Source organism: Pygocentrus nattereri, chromosome 23 (assembly GCF_015220715.1).
Source record: "Pygocentrus nattereri isolate fPygNat1 chromosome 23, fPygNat1.pri, whole genome shotgun sequence".
In the NCBI taxonomy this organism is placed as follows: Eukaryota; Metazoa; Chordata; class Actinopteri; order Characiformes; family Serrasalmidae; genus Pygocentrus; species Pygocentrus nattereri.
The window spans coordinates 28,581,739-28,603,601 of NC_051233.1; the positions used below are offsets into that span (position 1 = coordinate 28,581,739).

A 21,863-nucleotide genomic window follows, 5' to 3' on the forward strand; every position below is an offset into this window, starting at 1 on the left:
CAGTAATACCGCTTTAGGAACTGATCCTTGAACACTGAAGTCTCTGTGAAGGCTCACTATTTACAAAATGCTTTTTAAGTGGATCAAACTTTTCCTCATCTTAAATCAGCCTTGGTCTTGGAAGACGAGGGCCTGGAATTCCACCAACGCGGCAGAGATAAACTGGTAGCTCATTTTTGAGATAAGACTGCCTCACTTTTCTAATGAAACGTTTGTCTTGACGCTAAAGCACGTTTTTCCACTGTTATGCAACTCCGATACTTTTGAACTGTGTTCTCATGAAGTGCTTAAGTGAAGATCATTTAGTTTGCCCGCGGGATCCGCACCTGATGTGATGATGTGGTTTTCCATTCCTGAGCGAAAGCCTAGAACAGCACTGGAGCAGAATTATCATTCCAAAGAATTAAATAATTATAACTAATAAAAAACGCAGTTCTGTGAGTAGCCAGTTTACTAGGCCTAAGATATGGGTGTACTTACAATTACCATATCACTAGCCTGTTAGTGTGAATGGTCCACTACCCAAATGGTCATCAGTGGTCCTCTGGGGGTCCCTTTCACTGATGGATGGGGTAGCAGGGGGCTGACAAATAGTGCATCAAAGGGTTGGCTACAGTCAGCAACTGTAAACATGCCTAACATTGGCCTACAACATAGGTGCGCCTGAAAAACTAGCCACTCGATGTATATAAACAAAAACCCTGCATAACCTCATTATTATCGTTGCTGTCGGGACAGAACCGCTCGCAAACTCCACTTTCGTTGTTTTTTATTTTTTGACATCATTTGAAAAAGGCAGTTGCCCTTTATGCTGTGTCTAAACGTCCTGATGAACGGACCAACAGAAATGGGCCTAAATTGCTTCTGAAATAATATTTCTCCATATACTTCCATTAAAAGTTAGGACTGTTTTTCCTTCTTCTGTAAAGTCGTCTTTTTGGAGATGTGAGGTTTTACTCCGACGGCAGTGGTATGTTACTATGTTGCGTTAAGAGGAATTACGTAATTGATGATATGAGTTCTGCAGAAACCCATAAAGCATCAGTCCGCCAATGACAGAGCTTTGAATTTGGCAGCCGGCCACGGAAAAGTCCTGACCAGTCAAATGCCAGCGACTGGTCAGTTGAAAACATCCTGAAACAAATAGCTGCTGCCACATGGTGCTTCTCATCCGTTTGGTGGGGGAGAGGTTTACTGGTCAGTCGTAAGGGCTGTGCGGTCATTTCAGCGTATGTTTGTGTGTAAGGTTGAAATTTTAACTAAAGGCAGCGTTAAATATATTTAACAATGACAACTTAAAGAACTACTTGCATGTTTATGCTTTGCAGTGCAAATTATCATTATCATGATTATTATTATCATTATTATTATTATTATTATTATTACCACAGAAATGTGCTTGTGATCACATGTGAAATGGATCATTTCTACAGTAAAGCGTAGCTTCATGTACTGAATCATATCAGCGCTGCTCAGTTAATGGTTTATTGTAGGAGCTTCCGTGTGTGTGTAATAGTTTAGCTATGAAAGTGAGTCAGGCTGCGTTCGCTGGTAAACGCCTCGCGCCAGAGCAGTCAGGAATCAGGAAGCAGCGGTGTGGAGTGCAGACAGCAAACTATGGACTGGACCAGGGAGCAAGAATTCAGGAAGAATTTTACACCTTTTATCCGACTGTTGAGAGAAATGACGTTCTGCATTATTAAGCTGACATCTGTCATCTACCCGCACTGACCTCTGCAAGTGTGTCCAAGCAAATAGCCAGTTCTGGGTGAGCTGCATCCAAAGCCTCATGCGTCCACTCCTAGAACAGTGCTGTAGTGATTAGTATATCTGAGACCATCATCATCATCATCATCATCATCATCATCATTATTATTATTATTATTATTATTATTATTATTACTATTGTGATTAAATGCCATCAACTGTTTCCAACACTTGGTGAAACTGTGGACAGTGTTTCCTCAGGATGTCCTGTTTTTTCTTTGGGTGTTTATGAAAGTCTTCATCCATCTTCTTACCGGCCGTCCTCTTCCTCTTTTACCTTCAGCTCTTCAAAGCATAATTGTTGTTATCAATGAACTGATTCTTCTCAGAATGTGACCAAAATAAGACCCTCAGCTGTCAGTGAGCTCACCACTGTCCGTTAGCTGTCAGTGAGCTCACCACTGTCCGTTAGCTGTCAGTGAGCTCACCACTGTCCGTTAGCTGTCAGTGAGCTCACCACTGTCCGTTGGCTGTCAGTGAGCTCACCACTGTCCGTCTGCTGTCAGTGAGCTCACCACTGTCCATTAGCTGTCAGTGAGCTCACCACTGTCCATTAGCTGTCAGTGAGCTCACCACTGTCCGTTAGCTGTCAGTGAGCTCACCACTGTCCGTTAGCTGTCAGTGAGCTCATCACTGTCCGTTAGCTGTCAGTGAGCTCATCACTGTCCGTTAGCTGTCAGTGAGCTCACCACTGTCCGTCTGCTGTCAGTGAGCTCACCACTGTCCGTTAGCTGTCAGTGAGCTCACCACAATCCGTTAGCTGTCAGTGAGCTCACCACTATCCGTTAGCTGTCAGTGAGCTCACCACTGTCCGTTAGCTGTCAGTGAGCTCACCACTGTCCGTTAGCTGTCAGTGAGCTCATCACTATCCGTCTGCTGTCAGTGAGCTCACCACTATCCGTTAGCTGTCAGTGAGCTCACCACTGTCCGTCTGCTGTCAGTGAGCTCACCACTGTCCGTCTGCTGTCAGTGAGCTCACCACTGTCCATTAGCTGTCAGTGAGCTCACCACTGTCCATTAGCTGTCAGTGAGCTCACCACTGTCCGTTAGCTGTCAGTGAGCTCACCACTGTCCGTTAGCTGTCAGTGAGCTCATCACTGTCCGTTAGCTGTCAGTGAGCTCATCACTGTCCGTTAGCTGTCAGTGAGCTCACCACTGTCCGTCTGCTGTCAGTGAGCTCACCACTGTCCGTTAGCTGTCAGTGAGCTCACCACAATCCGTTAGCTGTCAGTGAGCTCACCACTATCCGTTAGCTGTCAGTGAGCTCACCACTATCCGTTAGCTGTCAGTGAGCTCACCACTGTCCGTCTGCTGTCAGTGAGCTCACCACTGTCCGTTAGCTGTCAGTGAGCTCACCACAATCCGTTAGCTGTCAGTGAGCTCACCACTATCCGTTAGCTGTCAGTGAGCTCACCACTATCCGTTAGCTGTCAGTGAGCTCACCACTGTCCGTTAGCTGTCAGTGAGCTCACCACTGTCCGTTAGCTGTCAGTGAGCTCACCACTGTCCGTTAGCTGTCAGTGAGCTCACCACTGTCCGTTAGCTGTCAGTGAGCTCACCACTGTCCGTTAGCTGTCAGTGAGCTCACCACTATCCGTTAGCTGTCAGTGAGCTCACCACTATCCGTTAGCTGTCAGTGAGCTCACCACTGTCCGTTAGCTGTCAGTGAGCTCACCACTATCCGTTAGCTGTCAGTGAGCTCACCACTGTCCGTTAGCTGTCAGTGAGCTCATCACTGTCCGTTAGCTGTCAGTGAGCTCACCACTATCCGTTAGCTGTCAGTGAGCCCACCACTGTCCGTTAGCTGTCAGTGAGCTCACCACTGTCCGTTAGCTGTCAGTGAGCCCACCACTGTCCGTTAGCTGTCAGTGAGCTCACCACTGTCCGTTAGCTGTCAGTGAGCTCATCACTATCCGTCTGCTGTCAGTGAGCTCACCACTATCCGTTAGCTGTCAGTGAGCTCACCACTGTCCGTCTGCTGTCAGTGAGCTCACCACTGTCCGTCTGCTGTCAGTGAGCTCACCACTGTCCGTCTGCTGTCAGTGAGCTCACCACTGTCCATTAGCTGTCAGTGAGCTCACCACTATCCGTTAGCTGTCAGTGAGCTCACCACTGTCCGTCTGCTGTCAGTGAGCTCACCACTATCCGTTAGCTGTCAGTGAGCTCACCACTATCCGTTAGCTGTCAGTGAGCTCACCACTGTCCGTTAGCTGTCAGTGAGCTCACCACTATCCGTTAGCTGTCAGTGAGCTCACCACTATCCGTTAGCTGTCAGTGAGCTCACCACTATCCGTTAGCTGTCAGTGAGCTCACCACTGTCCGTTAGCTGTCAGTGAGCTCATCACTGTCCGTTAGCTGTCAGTGAGCTCACCACTATCCGTTAGCTGTCAGTGAGCCCACCACTGTCCGTTAGCTGTCAGTGAGCTCACCACTGTCCGTTAGCTGTCAGTGAGCCCACCACTGTCCGTTAGCTGTCAGTGAGCTCATCACTATCCGTCTGCTGTCAGTGAGCTCACCACTGTCCGTCTGCTGTCAGTGAGCTCACCACTGTCCGTCTGCTGTCAGTGAGCTCACCACTGTCCATTAGCTGTCAGTGAGCTCACCACTGTCCGTTAGCTGTCAGTGAGCTCACCACTGTCCGTCTGCTGTCAGTGAGCTCACCACTGTCCGTCTGCTGTCAGTGAGCTCACCACTGTCCGTTAGCTGTCAGTGAGCTCACCACTGTCCGTTAGCTGTCAGTGAGCTCACCACTGTCCGTCTGCTGTCAGTGAGCTCATCACTATCCGTCTGCTGTCAGTGAGCTCACCACTATCCGTTAGCTGTCAGTGAGCTCATCACTATCCGTCTGCTGTCAGTGAGCTCACCACTGTCCGTCTGCTGTCAGTGAGCTCACCACTGTCCGTTAGCTGTCAGTGAGCTCATCACTATCCGTCTGCTGTCAGTGAGCTCTCCACTATCCGTTAGCTGTCAGTGAGCTCACCACTGTCCGTCTGCTGTCAGTGAGCTCACCACTGTCCGTCTGCTGTCAGTGAGCTCACCACTGTCCGTCTGCTGTCAGTGAGCTCACCACTGTCCATTAGCTGTCAGTGAGCTCACCACTGTCCATTAGCTGTCAGTGAGCTCACCACTGTCCGTTAGCTGTCAGTGAGCTCACCACTGTCCGTTAGCTGTCAGTGAGCTCACCACTGTCCGTTAGCTGTCAGTGAGCTCACCACTATCCGTTAGCTGTCAGTGAGCTCACCACTGTCCGTTAGCTGTCAGTGAGCTCACCACTGTCCGTTAGCTGTCAGTGAGCTCACCACTGTCCGTTAGCTGTCAGTGAGCTCACCACTGTCCGTTAGCTGTCAGTGAGCTCATCACTGTCCGTTAGCTGTCAGTGAGCTCACCACTATCCGTTAGCTGTCAGTGAGCCCACCACTGTCCGTTAGCTGTCAGTGAGCTCACCACTGTCCGTTAGCTGTCAGTGAGCCCACCACTGTCCGTTAGCTGTCAGTGAGCTCACCACTGTCCGTTAGCTGTCAGTGAGCTCACCACTGTCCATTAGCTGTCAGTTAGTGCTATTCACAAATGCTAACTACACAATTTAATGTTTTTAGCATGAGCTAAAACAATGACCTGTTCAATGTTGGCGTCTCCAGACGAAAACCGGCATCACGGGTTATAAAGTCAGGCTTGTGATATGATTTTGAGAATTAATTTTGCATAAAGTACAGACAGGATGACCTGAGTCGGACCCCCAGTTACCTGATACCAGACCTTCATTCAGCGTATAAAGCAAGTAAAGCAGCACTTGACCTAAGAAACGTGAACCTGCCCTGGCTTGTGAGACCCATTTACCATATTATAATCATTTCTCCACTTCCGCCACAGCTTTACAGAACTTCCTTCTTCTCTTGAAATCCTGGTCTGTTTACTTTTATCCAACTGGAAAAAAAAAATTTCCCACCCTATTCCCTGAAATCCGGTCCTGTGGAAGTCAGGGGGGATAATTGTTCCAACAAGTCATGTTCCAACAGAGCACACTTGGCTGAATCTCCAGTAGCTCCTTATCCTTATACGCTCCTGGGAAAACTATGTGCCAAAAATGTGGCAAAACATTGCGGTTTTTGTGGTTTTAACAGCAAATAGCTAAATAAATCAATGGCCAGGACCCCCACAGAGCAGGGCGTGGATCATTCTCAGCACTGCAGTGACACTGATGTTGCACTGCTGCGAGTGGATCAGACAGCAGAGCTGCTTTAGGGCTGTTTTTACCCCTGCCCCTTGTTTTCGAGTGTCTCCTTGCTCCTTGGAGCCGAGTTATAAGGGGTAGTGGTCGAAATCTTTCCCTATGAAACGGGACCCGCAAATAAAAAGAGCACTGCTTCATTAACGGCTACTAGCGCTGCTCTGTAGGCGACCCTGCCTGTCTGCAGTGACCGCAGCGGAGGGTGAAGTTCAGCTCCTCACTGCTGGGCTTTGGTTAAGTTTAAGGAGGGGGGCTTTCAAAGAGGGGGGCAATTATTTATTGTCACCCACCCCTAAGTCTTCAGTGATAGGAAGCTGAAGTCAGATATTCGCCAGCTTCTTATTCGAACTTTCCCGTTCCACCTTAAATGGAGCAGCAGTTACATTCAGGCCGCTTCCAGCGCCACTACTGCTGGATTTAAGGTGGAACAGGTAACTTGGCACATTAGCTACCAAGACATTAGCATACCATCAGTGGATTTCTATGCTTGCTATGAAGAAAAGGACCATAATGCCCTGAAACGGCACTAGACTAAGACGATACAGTGATTACTGTAATGTTTTTAGGAGTCTTTAGTCGTTCTTAGGTCTTATATCAGTTGGAGTGTGTATCTGAGAGACCCCTCTATCTCCACAAAAGTCAGGACGCCCTACCACAAAACGGAGGGCTAAGGGCTAAGTGGCAGGGCCGGGAACTGGAGCTGGGCCGAGAAGCAGATGGGCTACAGTCTGGAGTAGAACTACAAAGAGCTCCTGCGTGTTAAGAGGAGCTCAGGTATGTCACGAAATAGACATCCTGAACAGTGTGTGTCCAGCAGGGAGCTACTGGGGCTCAGGGATAGGGAGAGGGAGAGGGAGAGAGAGGAGGAAAGTGAGCCGAAGGGCGTTTCCAGTTTCACAGAGTCAGCAGGGCTGTAATGCAGCGACTGGACGGGCTATTTCGGTGGTGATGCCGAGCTGAGGAGGCTGGTGATGCGGCTCCTGTGGCGTTTTTAGCCGTGAACTAAGCCTGTGAGGCCCGAGCTCCCTCACAGACTCGTGGTCTACACAGCCCCGCCCCTTTGTGGCTCCCGGGGGCGGGGTTGACCGAAGGGGCGGGGCTGAGTAAACCACGAGTCTGTGAGTGAAGCTCGGGATTCACTTCATGACGAAACCCGCACCTTGACTGAGGGGTTTTCGCTTCTCCCCCCAAAAGGACGTATTTATCTGTTCTGAAACGACTCGTATCTGTTTTAAAGGGATTTTATCTGAGTGGGAAGCTGAACTTGAAGGTAAGCTGGGAAAACAACACACATTTTACTTGAATTTGAGTTTCTAAATTTCTCTAAAGAGGCTTTACACTGATTAGTTCATCGCAATGAGACGCTGTCTTTTACAGGCTGGTGGTGTTGAGGTGAAATGTTGGGCGGAAACACTTAAAATGCGATTAAAATGATTATTACAGGCGCAAATTGAGCCGTTCTGTATGGAAAAGAGCTAAAATAGCACATTTCTTGTGTATAACCTGTGGTTAACTCGCAACTTGTTAAAGTTAGACGTTTATTGAGCAGTAATAAGCCGTGTTATTACGATGGTGGCGTCCTTTTCGTTTTGTTATTCGGTGGGCTGCTCTCTCTCTCTCTCTCTCTCTCTCTCTCTCTCTCTCTCTTTCTGGACTCGTGAAAAGAGAGAGCTTTAGTTTGCTGTATTTTTTCCAGAACAAGCTCATTGAGCTCCCACTGGCACCTGCCTTTAGTGCGAGCCGCGCTGAAAAACGACGAAGCTGAAGTTTGCTTGTTATTAGAACTTTCCGTTCCACCTTAAACGGAGCAGCGGTTGCCTTCCGAGTTCCATGCGCCGGACTGGAACAGCGGCGGCATTTAAGGTGGAACGGAAAGTTCGAACACGAAGCTCATAAATAAGAATCTAACTTCATCTTCGCGTTGTGTTGTTGGCTGTAAAGTACCACACGCTCTTAAAGCGAAGGTTCTTCATGGGTTCTATAGTAAAGGGAATGGTTCTGTTTAGAACAATGAGTTCTGTATGGAATAATTTGCATGCTTAAATGGTTTTTGCAGGGTGACGTTTCTTCAGATTGATTGAGGACGTGTTGCGTGTGATTCTACATAGAACCTTTCTGAAAATGGTTCTGTATAGCACCAAAAAGGGGTTCTTCTATTGTTACAAGCTTGAAATCGTAATAAAAGAAAGCTTTTTGGGGCTCTAAAACACAGTCTGCACAATTTCACCAAGCAAAGAACCATGATTCTATACAGAACTCTATACTATCCCCTTAACTAAAGAACCCTTGCAGAACCATTTGTTGAGAATGTCAGCTGTAAGTGAATGTTCAGGCTTAAATTTACATGAAATCTCTTGACTTTGCACTTTCAACCAAAGTGAACCAAGTGGTCATTCAGCTGGGTGGAGGCTCAGTGGACAGTGCGTTTGGCTGATGATGAATGTGAAGGACGTTAGACGCGCAGATATCAACAGTGTTCTTCATGTGCTTTGACCAGTTGTGGCCGAATTGCGTTTGAAGGCCTCCATATCCACGGTTTATAGACACCTTCTCAGCCTTTCTTCTCAAATGAGGTGTATTAATAAGGAGTTTATCCTCCTTTGCTGCAGTAACAGCCTCTACTCTTCTGAGTAGGCTTTACGCGAGATGTTGGAGCATTGCTGTGAGGATCTGGTTGCAGTTCAGCCACAAGAGAATTAGTGAGGTCAGGCACTGATGTTGGAGGATCAGTTCTGGACACACCAACTCATCCCAAAGGTATTGGATGGAGCTCCATCGTTCCAGAGAATGATTTATTTATTTATTTATATTGGTGCTGTCCCATAGATCATTGTTGGGAAGGGGGTGGGAGCACACACGGGCTAATATTAGTAGAAAATTTAAATAATTGTGGGATTGTGCCACAGGCCTGACTTGACCCACGGGCCTTGTGTTTGACACATGGTGACCTAGGCTTGTGTGCGGCTGCTCCAGAGCATCATGTTTCTGTTAGTCAGTGCTTTTCTATCGAGATTATACAATTTATGCACAACTAAATGCCTGAACCAGAGATGGGTGCTCCTCGATAGAGCTGAATTCACAAACTAGTAGCAGCTGTCTGGATACCTTTGGGTATATAGTGTAGATACTCGGGCCAGAATTGCCGTTGTAGGCCCCAAAATGCCTTTAAACGTGCTGTGAGTATGCTTTAAATTTGTCTTGTCTGAGTTTTATAGGTCCATTGATTTGGCTTGGTGTTCATGTATGTATTACCCGCTCTGTAGCACGTCTGTTTATTTATTACTTAAATCCATCGCTCTAATATTCAGTACGTTTTTGGTAAGGCTCTACGAGGCCTCTGCAGTGCTGTTAGTTCTGACGAGGGGGGTGTACCCACCTTCCTAAGCACACACCCCCCCTCCTCCTCTGTTCCTTCGTCAAAGCCAGCGTGTTCTCTGCATTATCTAAGCGCTAGCACGGCTCACTAAGTGTTTGACCCCTTCAGGTTTGGCAGAGCTTTTGTTTTCTGCCCTTTCCTCGCCGATAAAACACTGGAGACGCAGTTAAATAACCTTTCCAGATTGTGCGCTGCTAGCAGATTTATTATATCACGCTGGAAAGAGTCACGTATTGAGTTTACTTGATTCACATGTACTTTTTTTCGCTTGTGAATAAAGTATATTACATCAGCAACCTTATAGACCAAAGTAAGAAAAGCAGAAGGCACTTTATTTGGATAGTCACTGTAGATCCTAGTTATTAACAAAAGTACCTGTGATTCCCGACAGCACTAGGGTTAAGATAAAGATTTGGGTTGTGGTCGAGGTTAGAGTCAGGACTGGGGCCAGGGTTAGGGTTTGGGTGTTGGGCTGAGGTCAGGGTTACAGGTTACAGCCGCTTCACCCACATGTACACTTTATCTACAACCGGTCAAGATTTTGTCAGTTGTGACACATTCCATCCACACGCCGTCACTTGCTTTACACATTGTGACTCAGTCTTTCAGAGCAAGATACAGTGGCTGGTTTAAAAAAAAAAAAAAAAGCATTCTTGTCTTTAAAAGTAATTAAAGAGTTTTCTTTAAAGGCATTAGTAGCTTAGATATCCTCACGTTTGCTGGCACTTACCTCTTTGGCACGTGGGTTTGTGTTGTTTGAAGCCCCACTTTGTTAACCGTTTGCTCTAAAAGTCACGCCCTTCGATAAAAAGAGCCAATCAGCTTACCAGTTACGCCACGAGTGGGGAAAAATCTCCCCTCAGTTGTGGAGATCTGTGCAAGTGCAGTAGCCAGAACAACCTAAAAAACTTGCTTTTCGGGTGGTGTTTGAGCCAAACACTACAGTACTATTCATGGGATATCAGATTCAGGCCCAGTCCTCCTTGTTTTCGAGTATCACTTTGGTTAAACCTGTCTGTAATTGGTTATTTTGCATGTCATTCAAACAGCCCATTCCTGTCAAAGTAGGCTCTTCTTAACCATGTTGGGCGATGAAATGCAGCAGATTCTCTGACAATAGGCAGAAGCCTGGCTTAGGAGACTAGGGCTAGAGTGAGCAATAGAGTGTTATGTTTAGAGTTCTAAGGCACACTCTTAAAAATAGAGCTGCAAGCACTTTTTCAACCACATTTGCTTCCCCAAAGAACCATTTTTACAAAGAGATATGTGAGTTTGAAGAACCTCCACATTTTGTACAGACTCTATACCAATTTATGGGGATTTCCTTCATTCTTTAAACATTAAGAAAGGTTCTTCAGACTCACTCAGCTCATTCACGCCAATGGTTCTGTGCAGGACCATCCAATGAAAGGTACTTTAGGGAAATCTGGTGTTTCTGTTGCGGCATGCGAGGAACCTTTTTGCCACCTTTATTTTTAAGAGTGGAAGGATAGCATCTACAAATCCAGACAAGTGAAAAATTGCAGGAATGCATTTTGTTAATGTGGAAATGATGCAAGTTAAATTCAGTGCATCACTTTTTTCAGGACTACCTGGCGACACTTTGTCTTGACTGGAATAAACCCTCTGATGATAATGTAACTGTGGTCGATTGTTTAGACTGTGAGAAATGTGTCTCTCCTGACTCAGCTCTTGTAAACAAAGATAGCTGGATGTCGTGAAGTAATGTGTTTATGCAGTTCAGAATCAGTTTCCTTTCCTGGGACGAGGCTTAGGCCCACACGACAGGTCCGCACAAGACCGATCACAACACCTGATCCCACAGCTAGAAGCTGTAGTGCGGTTATGTTTTGATTAGGTAGAGGATTAGGGGAGTTTCCTTAAGCCAAGCCAGATTGTTTGGATAGATGTTGTTCCTTTGTGGTAATTTAGGGGCCCAAGCACCCGTCAGGCAGTTGTTCAGATAGGACATCACAGCAATTTGTTTATATTTATTATTGTGTAATAAATTTCCGGCTTTGCAGGACATCCAGATCCTCATGTGTAAACACAACAAACTTTGGTCTGTTGAAGTAAATATTTATGCAGGCTGATCAATAATAGCTTAACCATTAAGAATTAAATTGAAGTTTTTTTTAAAAGCCAGTAGAGTTAAAGACCTTGTTATAGTTTATTTCATCAGGCTTATTTCATATAACTTTAAACTTATGTTGTTATGGCTGTTACCTTTTTTGTTATGACTGGCAGGGGCTGGCGAGGGGGGGGGTGGGGGGACTGATGCTTTAAAAAATTCAGCTGGAGCATCATTATCATAGTCGCTCAGCTTATTGCACTTATGATTCAGAAATTTTGCAGAAAATTTGACTGAAAAACCTGACTGGAGCAACTGTTTACACAGTAGTGGAACATAGACAATAACAACACAACCCAACAAGCTGTTTTTATTGTTAAAAATTGTTGAATGTTATTGAATACTGTTACATTTGACATTTCAAAATCAATACAGATGAATCACCACCTTATGACTGGCTTGTCAAACATACCAAGGGTCAGAGTTGCAAGCAAAGAAGTCCCCTAGAGCGGCCAATTTTTTCCCTCATATTTCTTGAAATATTCCCTTGGCGTGCCGAAACTGATCAGTCAGATATGATCTCATATCATGCCTGCAGTGTGTGAAATCACTGGTCGTACAGGTTCTGCACTGTAGATTAGATTGGACTGACCTTGACACAGAATGAGTGACATTCCTGTTTATTGTCTGCTGGTTAGAAAAGAGGCGAAGCTCTGAAGCTCCTCATTGTGTCCTGGCGAACAGAAGAGCTCGGAAAGTTAACTTGTTAATAAAAGTTTTTAGAGAAAGCACAAACCACAGTGATGCATGTGCAGTCATTTCTAATAAGGGTGACATTGTTTCTCTCCCGTTCCCTTTTTTTCCTCTCTGTTTATCCGTTGTCCATTATCTTCTCAGTTCAGTGAGTCAGCACACTGCAGTCTCTCTCTCAGACAATGTCATTCTGTCACTGCACACACACACTGTGTGGTTCTGTACCATCAGAGAAAAGCTTCTATCAGCGCAGTCGCACTACTGCAGCGGTTAGACCACCGTTAGACAGTTAGAGCAAAATACTGCGTATCTACAGCATCACACAGACACAATGCTGTAACAGTTAGACCACAGGTTTGTTTTACATGCGTGTATATATATACACACCTATCAGGCATAACAGTATGACCACCTCCTTGTTTCTACACTCGTTGTCCACTTCATCAGCTCCACTTACTGTATAGCTGGTCTCTGTAGTTCTACAGTTACAGACTGTAGTCCATCTGTTTCTCTGATACTCTGTTACCCTGTTCTTCAGTGGGCAGGACCCCCATGGACCCTCACAAAGCAGGTACTGTTTGGGTGGTGGGTCATTCTCAGCACTGTGGTAACACTGAAGTGGTGGTGGTGTGTTAGTGTGTGTTGTGCTGGTCCTTTACGGTGTGTGTAAGTTTTATGAAGAGTAGACCAAAACAATCAGCCCAGAATTGCTTGGGAAAAAAACCTGGTTCCATTGACGTACATTAAAAGAAAAGTAGTGTTTGTCTTTGTCCTGTAAAGGAGAAGCAAGGTTTATATTCATATATTTGGGGGAAGTCATGGGCTGGAGGTCACAGAACCAGCCCTGTGCTATGGATACGGCTGCCCATTGCTCCAGGCAAGTGTGCTCACTGCCCCTAGTGTGTGTGTGTGCTCACAAGTGTGTATGTGGTGTTTCACTGCACAGAGGGGTTAAATGTGGAGGTGAAAAGTTGTGGGACTAATAAGGGTCACTAAATATACATGCATATATATATATATATATATATATAAAATACACACCCATATCTACCAGGTTTTATGTGTGGTTGTTAAGAATCCAATTTTCTCTGATACTTGAACTTTTTCAGCTACTTTTCTTCGACTTCCTACTTCTTCATGCAAGCGGATTATCCTCTATCTGATCTCATCAGAAATACCTCCTAAAATTACTCGCATTCACTGGCCGTTTTGAGTGGAAATACGTAGTTCTGTAATCATCCTGAATTACAGTTTAACATGTCATGATGCTTTGAGTTGTTTCAGAGATTAACATCCCCAACAGCTTTAAAATTAAACAAAGAATACAAAAAAGTACAAAGGAAGCAAAATATCACGGCTGTCCGAAGAAAACCATGTATCTCCATTTTTTATCGGTTTTCGTTTTTCTACATCTTTTCAACACACCAGCTGTTCTTTATGTTGTGTGGGAATTTCACGATGAATGGGCCAATAGAAATTCCCTAAATCGCTTGGAACAAAATCTCTTTAAATAAACTCGCAGTGAAAGGTAAGAGAATTTTGCCCTCTCCTGTGAAGCCACTGTTTTGGAGATGCTTGTTTTTGTGAGGACAGCGACACTATATAAAAACACATAAACAGAATACTTAGTAACGGCTGTCAGCTGGAGCTCATATAAACAAACAGCACTCAACGCTGCCCTCTAGAGGAGTTAAAACACCAGTCAGAAGATTGGCGGTTTTTCTGAGGCACATGTCAATGAGCATGTTTTCAGCATTATTTTTGTGTATAGGGTGATGTTTATGTATGTATGTAAATGTGTAAATATGTGCAATATGTAAATAATTGCATCAGACACAAGAAAATCCTGCTGCCCATGTGTCTCCTTATAAACGGATGAAGTAGAGCTTCCTTGCATCCTGTGTGTGTGTGTGTGTGTGTGTGTGTGTGTGTGTGTGTGTGTGTGTGTGTGTTTCCTCTGCAGGGATTTAGCTGCAGCAGCACGTTGACCGCAGCAGCGCCACTAACACTACTGTTATGCTGCTTATATAAGACTAATGTTACTGTTCCACAGAGGAAGCACCCTTTCGTTTCTCCGGTCTGGTTTTGGCTCCGTACGTTTGTGTGTGTTTGTGGGAAACACTGTAGCCTTTAAAGTCAGTCATACTCGCTGACATTGAAGAAAGCCTCTGCATGCACACAAACACACTCACTGTCATGGTTGATGTAACTGGAGATGCGTGACTTAATGCTGGCGGAATGTAAGTCAAACTCGCTTCCCCAACACACACACACACACACACACACACACATATACACACTACACACTACACATGAGCCACACATGGAAACACAACCTGATGTGCAACATCCTCCGAAACCCAGAACACAGGCACATTTTAATTATTCATGTGTCTCTTTTAATTGAAGGCAGTAAATCTTTCTCTCTCTCCAGTATGGCTGCAGCAGTCGTCGATGATTATGGACAAAGTTTGACAGTTTACTAGAGACCAACGACTCACTAAATGCATAATTTGACTCAGTAATACAGCGGTGTTGATACGATGCATTTTTCAATACAACAAAAGTACGGAGTGGCTCAAAATGTGACTCACGTGAAGATATTCATTTTTTCCTTTTGTAGTTTATTAGAGCATTTAGCATAATAAAAGCCTTTCCACACATATTTAAAAACTAAAGCCCCTAAAGTAGCACTCTAGGCACAAGGAAAGGCAGGAGGGTGATCCCAAGTCCAAAATGTATATGGAGCTTTTGTGCAAAGTCATAGTTTATAAATGCTTAAACAATATTAAGACAGAGGAATGCATTCATATCCTGGACACAGAACAACGTAAAACATTTGTTGTTTTATATTTTAAGAGCCTTTGAACACGAGTTTGCACTCGCCAGCCAAACAGCACTCAGTAGTAGTAATGCTTGTGTTGTGCTGCCCAAAACCCAAACATACAGGTATACAGGTGAGTTTTCCTTGGAGATTTAGTGAAACACGTCTTTATACTTTCTAAAATGAAAGAAATGTTCTTGGCGAGTGATTAGAAACTATTTTCACTTTTTTCGGTTTTAGGCTCTCTTTGCTTCCATTTGTTGAGGACTTGCTCATGGGCGCCCTCTACTGTTTTGCAGTCGTATTTTTGATATAACGGGGGAAATAGGAAGTGGCCAGGCTCCTCATGAACCAGCCCTGGCCACAAGCTAATTACAGTACAGGATGTGCTGTGATACAATTCAATGCAATTCATATTGTGTTATTACATTCCTACTGTTTACTTGAAAACCAAAGCACTTTATAGTGTACATATCACTTTTTTCACATTTGAAAACTCCAGCTCCAGAGTTCAAACAATATTTAATTAGACAATCGACTCATCTTCCAATATAAGTTATTAGTCAATTCCTGTGGAGATGTTAATGTAACTATCAACCACAGAAGTGAGTCGTCTCTTATTAACACCATTTACACCTTTGCAAACTTGCGGTGGCACAGATTCAACCGTGATGTCACTTTATTGAACATCATTAAACATAGATTCAAAGTCCGTGAGAGTGGAGACGATGGGTCCAGAGTCTAGACATTTAGAGGAATAGTCAAGTAGTCGATTGTTCGAATAACAGTCCATAGATTCATTGATAATAGAGGTAATCGCCAGAGCCCTAAACTCCAGTGAGATTCCAGTTTGGTCCAGCTCACTGATCAACCACAAAGACACGACACTCACCCGGACGTTTCTCCGAGGCTCCTCTGCCAACATCAACAAGCACTGATTATCAAGCAAAAAGCTCCAGATGACTGATTTATTTCTCTTGTCCTCTGCTTATTAAAACTCGTCTTTATCTTTTTTCCAGCCATGTGGAATAGCTAATGAAATCCGCCCTAAAGCGTCTTCTGTTATATAAGCCGGGATCTGGGCCTTATCCCTCTTTACCGCCGTGCCGTTGCCTGTTTACGTCTTTAGAGTTTTGGCTCCTCAGTTTGAGGTGCAAATAAACGAACAGATTGGAGATATAAATAATCCGAGGCACTGAACGGAAGAGCTGTTTATGGGAGGAAGTCCTACATGGACGCATGGACACTATTTAGGAAATCTAACGTCTCAGTGAGGAATACTTTACATTAGAGTCTGTTTGTTGTCCATTAGAGTGTACTTGCTAACGTTTGCTTCTTTCTCTCTCTCTCCAGGCGGCATGGAGTGACACAGGAGTCATGGATGTCTTCCCATTGGGAATACTTGGTGTGCTACCTTTGAGTGGAAATTGTGGGAATACTCTTACTCCAGAGACATTGGTGTAGATACTGAACTAGAGCTTTCCACTTCAGGGCTTCTCAACAGCTGGACTGCTTCATCCTATTCTGTTTGCATCTCTTCTCTTCTCCTTTCTTTAGTCATCTTCTCGTTCGCTTGTGTTTTCATCTCTTCTGTTTGCATCTTTTCTTATCTTCTCCTCCTTTGCCCAGTCCTTTGTTCTGTTCTGTACGGTTCCCTTCTCTTTCTGCCCTCTTTTTTCTCTCTTTCTTTCTGCCTCTCTGTCCACGCTGTTGCAGGAGTTGTCTCTGTGTTGCTCCGGGCGACAGCAGGTGTCAGACATGTCCACCAAGGCTCCGATCTACCTGAAGCGGCGGAGTCGTAAAGGAAAGAAGGAGAAGCTGAGGGACCTGCTGTCGTCCGACATGATCAGCCCTCCGCTGGGAGACTTCCGCCACACCATCCACATTGGCAGCGGAGGAGGAGCCGATGACCTCTTCGGCGACCTCTCTTTCCTCCAGGGCAAGTTTCACCTGTTGCCCGGGCAACAAGGTCACCAGGGGGCATTCCAGTTCAACCGCACAGCCAGCGTGAGCACCAGCCACCCGCCGGCCAGCGAGAGCTCCCCTCTGCTGAAGAACGCCTTGTCACTTCCAGTCATCGGCGGAGTGCAGGCGCTCACCCTGCCTGCCCAGACCACCTCGGCCGCGACGGTCTCCTCCCGCTCTCACCCCTCGACAACAGCAGTGGCGTCCGCGTCTCTCGCCCCGCCTCCGAAACCTCCACGACTGCACCTGGAGTCGCCGCACGCATCACGTCCTGCTTCTCCGAACCCCAAACCTCATTCAGACGCAAGGGGGGAGGAGAAACGAGGGAGGAAAGAAGGCGAGGAAGAGGAGGAACGCCCCTTTCTTTCTCACGCAGGGTCACTCCTCTCTTTGCACCTGGACTTGGGGCCGTCCATCCTGGAGGAGGTCCTGCAGATCATGGATGGCCCAAGGGTGGGAGGGATCAATGGAGGATTCACAGCCAGCGGACGACAAGAGATCTACACCTGAGGGAGAAAGAGAGACAGTGAAATGCCTCACATTCTCACTATCTATGATACATTGTTGTAATTGTGGGCGTCACAGCTGGCAGAACAGTGGGGCTGACGGCCTCCAAGTGAATCCTGAACTGAAAAAACATTGTTTCTACGTAATTAGTGTTATAACTAAATGAACAATGGTAAAATAATAAGTATAAATAATCGAAAAACAACAAGAGGCTCTCCCCCACACTTCCTTGGAGGGGTCGGGGCCCCCACAGAGATGGAATACCCCCTACTTGTAATCCTCCTTCTTCTGCTGGCTCACATGGGTGCTGGATAGAATAGTAACAAGGCCTGTCACGATTATTAAATAATTAGCGAATTGTTTAGGCTGACGTCGCTCCACAGCTGTCAGCTTTCACGGTCATGTTTTTGTTGCAACAAACAGACTAAGTGCTGTTCATTTTCGTTAGTTGGATTTAGATAAATGCATGTAAATAAAAAAAGCCCCAAAAACGTGATTATAACGTGTTTAATGAAAAAAACAGCATAAATCTTCTGACTGGTGCTGTAACATCTTTAAAGGGTAGCAGTGAGCAGTGTTTGTTTAATTGAACATGAACTGTTTCTGTTGTCAATTGGGAGCTACTAAGTATTGCCAGCTTGCAAGATAGCTAATCATGTAATTCGGACACTTGCCATTGTTAAAAGTTGCATACAATTAACAAAAAGTAGTTGTTTATGTGGCTGTTAATTTTCAGCTGAAATATCGTGACAGGCCTCATAGTAACCCTTCAGGTCCACACTGTCTTTGAAAACACTCTTCTCCACAGTAGGAGCAACCAAGGCTATTCTCTCGTTCTCTGGACCTTGCAATGCTGGTAGAGGACAGTGGTCTTCCTGTAGGCCACCTGACCAAAGACCTGCACCTGAGAGAGAACAGACTGATGAAACACTGCTTTCCCTCTCACATACACACTTCCAACTTCCCACTTTCTCTTCGTATCTACGTATTCAACTGCTGGATGGCGTGGAGGCTGCCTCGAACAGTAACCTCTGAGTTTGCATCACTGTTTGGTCGCTCTCCTTCACCGTGAGAGCGTCCAGGGCGGCGGAGAACTGTTAGCCAGGAAAGGGAAAAACAGCTGACCTTAGGGCCGCACAGAGTATTGCTTGTATTGTCCTTCTCAGTATCTCAGAAGATTACAATGGGTAAATGTACCTCAGACCAGTCGCTCTGTTTTACTGTGTGCTGTGAGCATAAAGATGAATCACAGATGTTCTCTGGATGCCTGGATGAATCACTGCATCCACGCGATCCAACAAATAAGTTGGGGAGAAAATAAAGTGTTTAGCCACATCACACCGAGCTTTCACAGATACATATCACAGTATACAATTGTATGCAAAAGTTTGGTTACCCCTGTTCAAATGACGGGCCTTGTGTTGATTTTCTAAGTGAAAATATAAGAGCACACCCTGTAGAGAGAAAGCACTGCTCATTTTAATGCACAAGTGCTGTTTGCCTGCCATTTAAAGCTGCACTATGCAAGTATTTTCTGGTTAAAATTGTAAGAAGTGGCATTACCGAGTGCGTGCGCTTATGTTAGTTGCCCTGGAAGGCCTGAAATAATCAAATAAAAGTCAGAGAAGATTTCTCAGGCAACCTCATACGCATCTTTACATATTAACCCCTTTAAATCTCAGGCTTATTACATATTATGTAATATTAAGTATTATTACATATTATGGCTTATTGTTATGTAACTACAGGCACTTCAGTGCAAACTGGCTGAGCAATTCTTAGGTTTTAGAAGTGTGTAGTGAAGCTTTGGGCCTGCTGGGGGGCCTTTTAGGGGGTTAGCTTCATACACACAGGCTCAGAAAGAAGGTCCGTCTCGATGTTTAGGCCTAAAATGCAAAATCAAAGTTATGTTGATGAAGATAGGATGTCAGTAGTAGATCATTCAGAGTTCTCTTTATACTCACTTTAACTTGTTGCAGTCATCAGTTCCATCATCCACAAAGGGGTCCATGAAGCACATTACAGAGCTGTTCCCTGAGGATGTGTTAATGGATTTTCACTTAGAAAGCCAACAAAATGTCATTTTAGTTTTTTCATACAATTGTATGAAGCAATATCATCATAATATGTTATCTTGGCAATCTAATCCAGCCCCAATTCACACGAAGGGTGTGAGTTTATACTCCCTTCTGGTTACTTAGTCTTTATCTCTTTTTTTTTGCCGCAGCTGCTGACCCCTACACTACCTGGACACGCTCTTTTGCTTTTTTATAGCGTGAAAAAGTCTTTTTCATCACAGCTTGGACGGCTATTAGAGGCACACTGTGCACGTTTACTCGGCCTGGATCGGTTTTAGTTGAGAGATTAACTACAGGAGAAGAAAAACGACCTCCTCTCTCTCCGTGTTGCAATGACATCACCTTGGTGGTGCGCCAGTTTGTGTAAAGGGGGGGAAATGTGCACCCCTCCCTGTGACCTGATGCTCGTTTTCACCAGAGAAGCTTTCATCATGTCCAATGACGACGCTAAAAAGGAAAAACATCTCACTCAGAGAGCAAGAAAACGAAACTGGCCGCGTCTTCCTTGGAACGAAGTGTTGCCTTTGCTGGAAGGCCCCCCCCCACCCCAGGGCTGTGACAGTTGATCCTTCTTTTGTGTTGAGATGAGTGCTGTTTTTAGACGCAGGTGTGGTTACTGAACATCAGGCTTGTGTTACCTTCTTAACTGAGGCACAGGAGGTCAAACCTTATGGACCTGAGAGACTTTTGTATAGCAAACAGGGTAACAAGTGAAGTCATGTGACGTTTAATGTAATTCAGTACGACCCAGGGTTGATCATTGCCAGCTTAATTGACTGTGAAGGTGAATGGACGGTGATGTCACAGTGTAAACTCTGGGGCTTATAAAGGAAAAAGACCATTCGGGCCGGTTGCCCTTTATTTGCAGGTGCCTGGGGTCCGACTGTGCCACTAGAGATGCCTACCTTACTGCTAATGCCTTACTGCTAATGTTTAACCAAACATCGCTTACATGCCAGCACTGAAAATGCCCCAGACTGCACATTAGCATCACTTGGTGCTAACTGTGATTGGTTCGTTGTGGTTTTTAATCAGAAAGGCTCCTAACTTTGTTCTGGAGCCCAAGGGGAGTCTGTCACACAGTGAAGCTCCCGGTCACCTTCAGTACTTCCTTAAAATATCTTTGTTAATGAATGTCCCAGGCACATGTATCAACTATCACAGGCGTTTATTCTTTTGTTTTGCATGTGAATTTCCTCATTTTCCTGAATTTGGGGATGTTTTGTTTTGCAGTTTTTGAGAATTTGCAGTTCTCAGCCAGCGTAGACCTCTGAGGTGTGTAATTTTGTAGTTGGCCTCACACCAATGTTTGGGGCTCCGGCTCTAGGCAGATTTCTTTTGTAGTGCCACTTCTTAAAAATTGCTGCTTTTGTGTCCTGAGGAAAACGAAAACATTTCAACCCCCATGGGGAATCCTCAGGGCCTTAAGAGAACACCTGTGATTTCTGTGAAATAAAAAAAAAAATCCATGTCAGTCATTTTTGTTGATTTTTTTAAATATATTCATCATGCTGCATTTAAAACTCCTCAAATATGATGGTAATAGTCCTTTATTTAATTGTTTGTTTGGAGATAAAAAGGTCCAATTCTTAAAACACCCAACAGAAAATGATCTAATCCGAAGTTCGGTAGGTACAGCCAAGCCAGCTCCTCCACTGGTCTGGACTTCAGAAGCTGAACAGAAGGCCTAATGCGTCAGATTAACCACCAACATGATTAGGAACTAACAGTGGAATCTACTAATCACATTTCGATTTCTTCTGGAAGTCCTAGATATGTTTGGATACATCTCGAGTACAAGTACGAGCCTGACCAGTGCGTTTCGGTCAGAAATGTAAAGGGTCGCCTCAGGAATCCTTACTGAAACCATCTCTGTAGAACTGCTGCAGGGTAAAATATGTAACTGTCGGTTAGAAGCTTCAAATAAACTTTACATTAACTGTCTTTTACAACCTCTAAATATGTGTGATCAATCTAGACTGGCCAAAAAAATGTTATTGTGAATCGCTGTTAGCTTAGTGCTAACATTCTATTAGAAATCCATAGGGGCTCTAGCAGAAATTAGCATAACGATAGAGGTTTTTTTTTTGTTTTTTTACAGTTTTCACATCCATGTTCCGAACTGAAGCTCTAGCTCTAATACCTGGAACCTGGAACGTTCCGTCTTACATACATTTTTCCTTGTAATTGCATTACGAGGTTGTTAAGGAGCCAAAAAATGACTAATGCTACATTCAAGCTAACACTGCTGCGCATTGAGCTGACATAAGCAGGACACCTTCACCACAATACCC

At 44.9% G+C, this 21,863-nt stretch overlaps 1 protein-coding gene across 1 annotated transcript; it reads left to right on the plus strand.

The window, feature by feature from the left end:
• The first annotated feature begins 7,124 nt into the window (after positions 1–7,124).
• cdc42ep2 (CDC42 effector protein (Rho GTPase binding) 2) lies at positions 7,125–21,114 on the plus strand. Its single transcript, XM_017713917.2, has 2 exons — positions 7,125–7,265; positions 16,373–21,114. The coding sequence occupies exon 2, from the start codon at positions 16,778–16,780 to the stop codon at positions 17,492–17,494; it is 717 nt and encodes a 238-aa protein (XP_017569406.1). The 5' UTR covers positions 7,125–7,265; positions 16,373–16,777; the 3' UTR covers positions 17,495–21,114.
• The last annotated feature ends 749 nt before the right edge of the window (positions 21,115–21,863 follow it).

Coding starts and splice junctions, on each gene's coding strand:
- cdc42ep2 (XM_017713917.2), top strand. CDS start 16,778: ATGTCCACCAAGGCTCCGATCTACCTGAAGCGGCGGAGTCGTAAAGGA.